Source organism: Caenorhabditis briggsae (genome assembly GCF_000004555.2).
Source record: "Caenorhabditis briggsae AF16 supercontig from assembly CB4, cb25.NA_068, whole genome shotgun sequence".
Taxonomy (NCBI): Eukaryota; Metazoa; Nematoda; class Chromadorea; order Rhabditida; family Rhabditidae; genus Caenorhabditis; species Caenorhabditis briggsae.
The window spans coordinates 10577-20692 of NW_025543386.1; the positions used below are offsets into that span (position 1 = coordinate 10577).

At 34.5% G+C, this 10116-nt stretch overlaps 1 protein-coding gene across 1 annotated transcript; it reads left to right on the forward strand.

The window, feature by feature from the left end:
* Positions 1-8948: 8948 nt before the first annotated feature.
* Positions 8949-9877, forward strand: CBG23953 (the record flags this gene model as incomplete). The annotated part of the gene is made up of 2 exons (XM_002647960.1): positions 8949-9067; positions 9673-9877. The coding sequence occupies 2 exons, from the start codon at positions 8949-8951 to the stop codon at positions 9875-9877; spliced, it is 324 nt and encodes a 107-aa protein (XP_002648006.1).
* Between the last annotated feature and the right edge of the window lie 239 nt (positions 9878-10116).

Sequence of the window (10116 nt, forward strand, 5' to 3'; positions counted from 1 at the left end):
CCGAGATACACGCATTTGAAGTAGTGGAGAGACGCAGACACTTAGAGTGTCTCGTTGTCTGTGTCTCTTCAAAACTTCAAATCGCTGTATCTCGGCTTCTAGATGGCCCTAGGCTCGTTTTTTGGTGGAAATGACAACTGAAGAACATAATATTCTTTTAGAGGTTTTTGTTTCAGATGTTTGGGAAAATATAATTTAGAAAAATTTTAGTTTTTTGGAACATTCCAATTAGAAAACCACGAATTCAGGTAGCTGAAAGACTAGAATCTGAAGCAATATAACTATGTTATCTGAAAATTTGAGATCTTTCAATTTTTTATGCAAACCCAAATCTCTGATCCCTTCCAAACCATCTGGACCACTTAATGACCCTCTGCCGGCGGTCCCGGCCCGTGCCAGGGACCAAGCCTAACCCACCTGAACGACAAATCCAACAATCAGAAGCAATGATTTCGGTAACGTCATCTTCTGAAGAATTCTAGAATTCCAGAATTCCGAAATATCAGAAAATCCAGAAAATCCGTGGTGGGTGGCTCCTAGGAGCAAAATAAAATGAGAAAAAAAAATTGTCTTCGCCGAAAAGCAGGAAGAAAAGGGCGGCACCTCGGGGGTCACTCTGATTTTTCCCCCATTTTTCTCTAACCACCCTCCTCGAAATCCGCACTCTCTTATCTCTCTGTGTATTGATATTGAACATATGTCTTCGTTGTGGCTGCTGCTGATGCTCAAGCCTGAAGACAGCGAAAAAAAGGGATCCTCTTTTTTTTACACACTCCTAAATTTTCACTTTTTGATTCGGGGAGAGGTTTCTGATGAAAAAAAAAGTGAAACTCTGGGGAAGAAAAAAGTAGGAGGAGGAGAAGACGGAAATTGGAGAAAAGAAGAAGAAGAAGACGGAATTTGAGACGAAAATTCAGGAAGAATATATATTGGTGACCAGTGCCCCTTGGTCATGTACTTGAGTACGCTATATGTGTCTGACTAATATATTAATTTAGTTTTCTCTTTTTTTTCTGAGGTCCAGAAGTTTCTAGAATTTTCAAAATTAGCTAATAAGATTTCCCAGAATCCTAGCTTTCATCAAAACCGAAAACCAAGTTTCTTGAGACGCAGACAGTTAGAGTGTCTCGTTGTCTGCGTTTCTTCAAAACTTCAAATAGCCGTATCTCCGCTTCTAGATGAGCTAGAATACTCGTTTTTTGTGGAAAATGTAGCTAGAGAAAATGATAACATCTGAAAGTTTCATTGCCAATTTTTGGGAAAATTATCAAAATTAGGATATTTTGGAATTTTAACATTTCTTAAATCGAAAGATTCTCCTGATTTCCAGCTTTCATTTCCACAAAGAATGACTTTTCTAGGTAATCTAAAACGCGAGATACATCGGTTTGAAGTTTTGAAGAGACGCAGACAGTTAGAGTGTCTCGCCGTCTGCGTCTCCATCCTCTTAAACTTCAAATCGCTATAAATTGGCTCCTAGATAAGCTAGAAAACTAATTTTATGAGGAATCAGAAGCTGAAATGAAGGATACCATTTTTATAGAACGAAGTTTTAGAAAAAATTTAATTCAATAAAAAACTAGAACTGAAATTATGTTCACCAGATTTAAATGGTTTTCAGCTATCATTTCGTTCAAAAACGAGCTTCCTAGCTCATCTAGAACGCGAGATACAGCGGCTTGAAGCTTTGAAGAGACGCAGAGGGCTAGAGTGGCTCGTTGTCTGCGTCTCTAGCCTCCCTAAACTTCAAATAGCTGCATCTCGAGTTCCAGATAAGCTAGAAAGCTGGTTTTTCGTAGAATTTTAAACTAAAGGAAGGAGATTTTGGAAATTAAAAAAATCCGAATTCTAAATTTTTCTGAATTCTGGAGGTTCAGAATCTTATTATACAATTCCTGAAAATTTCAAGAACTGCAAATTTTGAATTTTTCCAATTCGCTAAAATTTTCAAAAACTTCGAAAAAGCGCTATTTGAAATTTTTGGAAAATTTATAAAGCTGAAACATTTCTAGAATCTCAGAAACCTGCTGAGAAAAATTTCAAAATACTGTAAACACCCTATTAGAGGGTGGCCACCCAAACCGCCAACTTTGAGCCATTGTATCTCGGTTCTTGTAACATATATCAAAAAGTGCTCAATTAACAAAATTTTTATCATAATATCATCAATACTTTGTTAGTTAACTACTTTTTGATGTCTGCTACAGTAACCGAGATATATGGGCTTTACGGTATTCCTGTATTTCTGAAAACTCAAAAAAATTTCAAAAATCTGTGTCATTCTGTAGAAAAATTATCAGTTTCCCCAAAATAATTTTTATGTAAGATCCAAAATTTCAAAAAATATTTTTCTCAAATTTCAGAATTTTTCGTAAAAATTCCCCAAAGAGACCGGTGTCTTTTCGCGGCTGGCATTCTGAAAATTATGGTTCTGTAAATAAAATTTTCGAAAATTTTGTTATTATAAAAATTGAAAAAAATGTATATGTCAGAACAATTCGAAAAAAAACTTTATTTCCAAAAAATCATGAATTCTGAATTTTTGATTTCCGGCATCCCTATTTTTTCCAGAATCTCAAGAAATCCAAGGATTCTAAAGATACAAAAATTCCCCCATGACGTCTTCTTGACGCACATCCTTAATTTTTGACACATCGGAAACCGAACACCCACCCATTTTTGAAAGTTTTTTTCTTAGAAATTTGTGTTTTTAAATTCAGTTCTAGAATTTCAGTTTTTGAAAAATAAGGTTTTTCAAAGTTTCATTTTGAAAATGTTATCCGTTATTTCAGCTTTCATTAGCTCAAAAAATCAGTTTTCTAGCTTATCTAGAACGCGAGATACATCGCTTAAAAGTTCTAAAGGTGAGAGACGCAGACGACGAGGCACGCTGCGTCTCTAACCTTCTTATCTTCAAAGCTCTGTATCTCAGCTCAAAAAAGAGCTGGAACCTTCTAGATTTTTTCAATAAATATACATTTTGTTAAAAAATTTGAATACCAAGAAAAAATCTTTTGGAATTTCAAAAATTCTAACTTCGCGCGGCAAACAGGCTGGTAAACAAAAATAGATCCTTCTAGTAATCCCACAAGGGTACAATTTTTGAGGTCTGGAAAAACAATAATTCATTATTTTCAATATTAGTAGTCTAGGTTTTTTTTCGTATAGTTTTTTAGAGTAACATCTCAGATATATTTTTGCATTCACACAACTTTTGGAAAATCACCTTTTTTAGCGATTTCAATGTCTGTTTAAAGGTGGGGGGGACAGGAGATTTTTCGTAGTTTTTTTGTAGCTAGAGTATGCATTCTACCGTCACGGTGTACAACGCTTAATGTCACTCTGCGTACAGCTGTTGTCCTCGCCTTTATGTATGCAATCGGGCGTCCGCTTTCTCTTTGCCCGCGTGGCTCAGTCGGTAGCGGCGCCGCACCCTCAATCATCGCCCTCACAAGTTCAACTCCTCGAGGGGCATCTTTGAACGGAATTTCTCTCTCTCTCCCTCTCTCTCTCTCTCTCTCTCTCTCTCTCTCTCTCTCCCTCTCTCTCTCTCTCTCTCTCCCTCTCTCTCTCTCTCTCTCTCTCTCTCTCTCTCTCTCTCTTTCTCTCTCTTTCTCTCTCTCTCTCTCTCTCTCTCTCTCTCTCTCTCTCTCTCTCTCTTTTCCTGCAACTCCTTCAGCGTTACTTTTTTTCAAGGAATTCGTTGAAAGCTTAAAGTTCAAGGACCCCAAACTTGGACTCCTTCTATCTCAGTTCCTATAAGAGATATCAAAAAGTGGTCAACTGATAAAATGTTGCTGATATTATGATAAACATTTTATCAGTTGACAACTTTTTGATATCTCGCATAGGAATTGACATAACTTGTGTCCAAAGTTAAGACACTTACTCATCCAAAACGCCCTTTAGTCACACCCACTCCAAAACACACATCATGTCTAGGTCCACTCCAAAAAAAGGAGAAGAATCTCAAAATTAGAAAAACAGAGTACTTCTGCGAAAGTGTACTACACCACCCACCCCCACTTTTTGAGTGGTTTTAATGAGCTGTATAGTTGAAAACAGAAAGAAAAATGGGCGGGAAAATAATGGGATTTAAATAGAGAATGATGTTTTTTGTTCTAAAAGTGTTTTGCAAAGAAAGTAGGTTTAGTTGTTGTTTTTGTAACGTATGTTTCTTAAAATTGCAGGAAGTTTAGAAGATCTCAAATTTCTAATTGAAATTTTTATTTTTAAGGCTGAATAACTTTGAAAGCATATAAGAATTTGATGAGAATCAATTTACACTTTATTTCAACTTTCTAGCCCTTCTGGGAGCCGAGATACAGAAAGCAGGTCAACCGCGACGCGACCGCGCCGCGGAGGTCAAAACTTCAAAGAGGCGTAACTTAGCTGCTAGATGTCCTAAAACTATGAAAATAGCATACAAAGTTCAAAATTTTGATGCAAACTTTTTTTTTGAAATTTAAGAAAATTTTCAAAAAAATTGAATTTCGACATTTTTGGCAGGAAATATTTTACATTGTATGTATTTAAATCTGATCCGCGTTCTCAAAAAAATTGAGCAGTTTCCGATCATTTGGAGCTGAGTTACGCCTCTTTGAAGTTTTGACCTTCGCGGCGCGGTCGCGTCGCGGTTGACCTACTTTCTGTATCTCGGCTCCCAGAAGGGGGAGAGAATCGGGGGAAAGTGCAAAATGATTCTTACCAAACTTTAGTTACTCTGAAATATTCAAACTTTCAAAATTCTCAAAGTTTCAAGAATTTTCAATTATTGAAATTTTCAGGATTCCTTTCAATTCCGCCTTTCCTATTTTCACATTCTCAGACATGCAAATTTTTTCCCTCCGTTCCATCTGCTGTATCCTATTATGCTCCAACCCTTCCATCTTATTTTTTTCCCTTTAGAATTCAGAATCCTGGTACCAGATGGCACCGGAAATTCTAGAATATTCTAGAATATTCTAGAGCATTCCTTGCAAAACATCTAGAATTCTAGAATCCCAGATTCAGAATCCTGACATCATCTGAATAAAGACAATGTGTACCTAAATATAATTTTTCCTGTTTTTCTTGGGAAAAATTAATATAATTTTCTGAGGAAATTCCTCCATCTGGAAAAGTTCATTTCCGGAAAAAATGAAAACACGAAGGAGGATTTTTCTAATAGCATCATCATAGATTGGAAGATCTGTTAGCATTTTTTGATTTTGAAAATGTTAATTTGGCATAAACTTGTAAAATGTTATAAACAAGTGCACCCTTATAAAAAAGCGCTTTCTGGACTTTCAAATTTGAAATTTTCAAAACATTTCGGTTTATTTTCTATAGATTTGAAGTCCAACTACTCTAATTAACTTAAAAATCGATAAGAAACATTTTGCAGTTTATCTCATCTTTCTAGCCCTTCTGGGAGCCGAAATAGGTCAACCGCGACGCGACCGCGCCGCGCTGGTAAAAACTTTGAGGAGGCATATCTCAGTTTCTAGTTGTCCTAGAACTATGAAAAATGCATAGAAATTCTAGAAATTCAATGTATATTTTTTTGAAACAAAATACCAATTTTCTTTTGGAATTTAAAAAAATTGTCGCGTCGCGGTTGACCTACTTTCTGTGTCTCGGCTCCCGGAAGGGCTAGGAACATTTCTAGATTTTTGAGCTCAAAGAACGCTCAAAAATTGTCTTCTTCTAGCCTGAAACTTGCTTTTTGAATGTTGTCATTTTGCTTTTTCTCGTCCCCGGAAATCCCAGGAAATCCCCAAAAATCCCCAAAAACCAAAAAGAGCATTTTTCAAAAATCAAAAGTTTTCCTGAATTTTTCCAAAAAACGTGCCGCCGAAACTTTTTTGGGATTAAAGTATCCATTTTTAGGGATTTTTTTGGGAATCATACGTCAGATCTTATGTGCTCTGATGACCTCCTAAGTTCGATAAAAATGAGTGGTAAAGCTGAGCAACGACTGACGTAGATGAGAAAAATTTTGAACTTCTAGATGTTTTGGGTCTTCTTTTTAAAATTAACTTCCGAAATTTGTCACGAAATCTTGCATTTAAATAGCGAAAAAAAAATTAGTCCCTGGAATCCGTGAATTTTGAATTGCCGGATTTCTGAATTTCTGAATTTCTGAATTTCTGAATTTCTGAATTTCTGAATTTCTGAATTTCTGAATTTCTGAATTTCTGAATTTCTGAATTTCTGAATTTCTGAATTTCTGAATTTCTGAATTTCTGAATTTCTGAATTTCTGAATTTCTGAATTTCTGAATTTCTGAATTTCTAAATTTCTGAATTTTTGATTTTCTGAATTTCTAAATTTCTGAATTTCTGATTTTCTGAATTTTTGAATTTCTGAATTTCTGAATTTCTGAATTTCTGAATTTCTGAATTTCTGAATTTCTAAATTTCAGAATTTCAGAATTTCTCAATTTCAAAATATCGGTCTCGATTTTTAGAAAATTTCAGAATATTATTTAACGTCACAAGCTTAAAATAATCCTTTTTCTGTTATTTTTTGTACCTCCTTAAAATATTTCTTTCCCTATGACGACGAAAATTTGTTGTTGTGTATTGTTCTCGAAGTAGGCAAAGAAAATAAAAATGTCTGGGAATTTATTTTCCTCATTATTCTCAGAAAAAAAAAATCTGTGACGTTCATTTTTTCAGGTTAAATAGAGATAATTTCTGACTGAAAAATTAAAAAAAGGATGTTTAAAAGTTTCTCATTCTCCCATTCCTCACAAATCTTCAATTTTTTTGACATTCTTTTTGAAGTTTCAGATTTTTTCATAAATCAGAAACAAACCAGAAATTATCCCCCAGAATTTTTTGTTTCCCACAAACAACTTTTTTGTCTCTGAAACAACAAATCTTGTGACCTTTATTCCTTTTTTTGTTTTCTGCTAAAAACAAAAAAGCTAATAATCAAAGTTCAAGATTTTCAGAAATTCTAACGCCATTCAGTTTTTTCCACTTTTCAAAATTTTGTAGGATTTCGAAATGATTTCGAAATCGAGAATCTTGAAATCCATACTTGCGACCGGGCTTTTGCCGGGCCCTACGCGGGCCTTGTCATAGTTTCTTTCGGAAACAATATTTTAAGACCAACTAGATTAGACATAATAGAACTCGGATACTATTTGGAGAACTGTGTTTTGTCTATGAACAAAGTTACAAGCCATAGTGAACGGACTTCTGTTTCTTGTCTGTTACTTTGTTCATAGACAAGACACAGTTGTCAAAATAATATCATTGTGTAGCACTCGTCGAGTTCTATCATATCTAATTTGGTAAATCTGAAAATATTGATTCTAAAAGAAACTATGGCAGATCAAGCGAAGGGGCGGCAAAGGCCCGGTCGCAAGTATGTTGACATCTCTATTTGTTTTCTTTTTTTCAATTCAAGAGTCTAGAAATTTCTGAAACACTTTGTTTTCAGATTCTCAGAAACTTCATGAAATTCCAACTTTCTTCCCACTTTACCCCTTTTTTGATTCTCACATTTTTTATATCAGAACTAGTTTCCTTTTTTTCAATTTCTAGGTACTCGCATCATTTTTTTTCATGCTCATTGAAATGGAAAAAGTTTTGAAATTGAAATAAAATTTTCATCTTACAAAAATCAGAAGAAATTATGATGAAATTCTGACTTTTTTTTTGGTTTTTTGAAATTTCTAAAAACTTGAAATTTCAATTTTCAGATTCAAGAGCATTTTCCTATTCTAGCATTTTGAGATTCCAGATTTTTTCCTCTTTGTCTCTGACTAAAAATTAGAAATCCTAAACAATTTTTTACATCCTCTCACCAGCAAAACTTAATCGCCTAGATCCGAATATAAAATTAATTTAGAAGGAAAAAAAAGGTTGGAAAAATCTTATTAGAGTTCATTTTCCAGATTTTTTTTTCTAGAAAAATCGGATTTTCCAACTTCATTTTACTCGGAAGTTTTCAATTTTTAAAGGAATTTCAAACTTGAAATTTCAGAAATTCAGAAATACAGAAATTCAGAAATTCAGAAATACAGAAATTCGTAAATTCAGAAATTCAGAAATTCAGAAATTCAGAAATTCAGAAATTCAGAAGTTCAAAAATTCAGAAAATCAGAGATTCAGAAATTCAGAAATTCAGAAATTCAGAAATTCAGAAATTCAGAAATTCAGAAATTCAGAAATTCAGAAATTCAGAAATTCAGAAATTCAGAAATTCAAAAATTCAGAAAATCAGAGATTCGGAAATTCAGAAATTCAGAAATTCAGAAATTCAGAAATTCAGAAATTCAGAAATTCAGAAATTCGGAAATTCAGAAATTCAGAAATTCAGTAATTCAGAAATTCAGTAATTCAGAAATTCTGAAATTCTGGAAGGAATTCTGAGATTCTGAGATTCTGAGATTCTGAGAGAGTCCAGAACTTCGATAATTCCGAAAAACTCTCGAATTCAAAAAATTAGAAACATTTTTTTTTCAATTCAGAATTCCCAAAATTTCCAGACTGTTCCAAAAAAAATGTATTCTAAAATCTCATAAAAGTCTAAAAATCACAAATTTCCTCACCAAAAAACCACTCCCAAACAAGCTTAATCCTCCTTGAAAAATCCAATTTTCTCGAAAATACAATTTTTCTAGAGGAAAATTTAATAATTCCAAGAATTACATACAATTTTTCAGGGGGAGTGTCTGGAAAAAGTTCAACTTTCATACTTCATTTTCATTTATGTTTTTTATGTTGATCTGTTTTTTTCAAATTCCGTCATTTCACCTTTTCAAAATTTGATCTAAATTCGAAATCCCTCATTCCCATTTTTTAGCTCATTCCTGCCCCTCTAATCCCTTTCATCCCCCACTCTTCTAGCTCAAATGGGCGGAGCCGCGTTGGCTCCACCCCTTTTTTTTCTCAAGCCAAAAAACACCTTCTTATTTTCAGATCACCTCTTATTCTCTCAAAGAACGCAAAATGAAATTTATGCTCACTATTGCTCTGCTATCCTCATTTTTCGCAATGAGTGTCAAGTGTCAAGAGGATCAAGTGTTTATTCTGGAGCATCCGACGTCGCCAGATGAACAACAAGGAGGGTGAGTAACACCTTTTTTTGGAATTTCTTGAAGTTTGAAAAAAAAACCTTGGGAAACTTTTTTTTGGTCGGAAAATATTTTTTCAGATTCTTGAAACTTTTTACCAAAAATTTTTTAAACGACGGAACTAGTTTGGAAACGTGTCCTTACAAAATTCCAGCTCATTGCCACCACGTTCAGCCGAGATACACCACTTTCAAGTTTTGACCCTTTCGCGGTCGCGTCGCGGTTGACTAACTTTTTGTAACTCGGCTCCCAATCGAGCTAGAGATCTGGAATAAAGTGCAAATTTCTTCAAATTGAGAGAGTTTTAAGTATTTTAAAAATGTAAACTAGGAAAATGGAAATCTAAAGTTTTCTGAGAAAAAAATTATTTTTTAAGTGCAAAAAATTTGGCAACAAAAATGAGAATTCTAAAAATAGGACTAATTTCAAGTGATCCTGTGCAATTTTCAATATTATTGGACACCTAGAAGCCGAGATACACCTTGAAGTTTTGATCTCCGCGGCGCGGTCGCGTCGCGGTTGACCTACTTATTGTATCTCGGCTCCCACTGGACGAAAATCGCTCATTTTTTCGCTAGTCTAACTCAAATTTCCTGCAGATTCTCGTCGCATATTGTTGCTCTTCGTCCCGATTACACTTTCTGGAAAATGGTGAACGTGCTGAAAACGGTTTTCGACTCGAGAACTCCTCAAGAGAAACGACGTGGGCCAATGAGACGGGACGCCGAAGAATCCGCTGTGACACGTCTTCCAAGCCTTCGCTCCCGACGACTTTTGCTGAATTTCGGACGTTATCGTGTTTGATAAACAAAATTCTGAATTTTCGAAGAATTCAGAAAACGTCTCTGTGTGTGTGTGTGCCACGATGAAAAATTTTATTTTTTGCTCAAAGATTTTCTCCCTTTTTTTCTTCCAGAATTATTCATTAATATTTCGCCTCCTCCTCTTTTTTTCTATTTTTGATTTTCAAAAAAGTTTTGTAGAAAACATTTATTTTTGAAAAAAAATCTATTTTTGGTGTCCATGATAATTTCTGGAGTAAT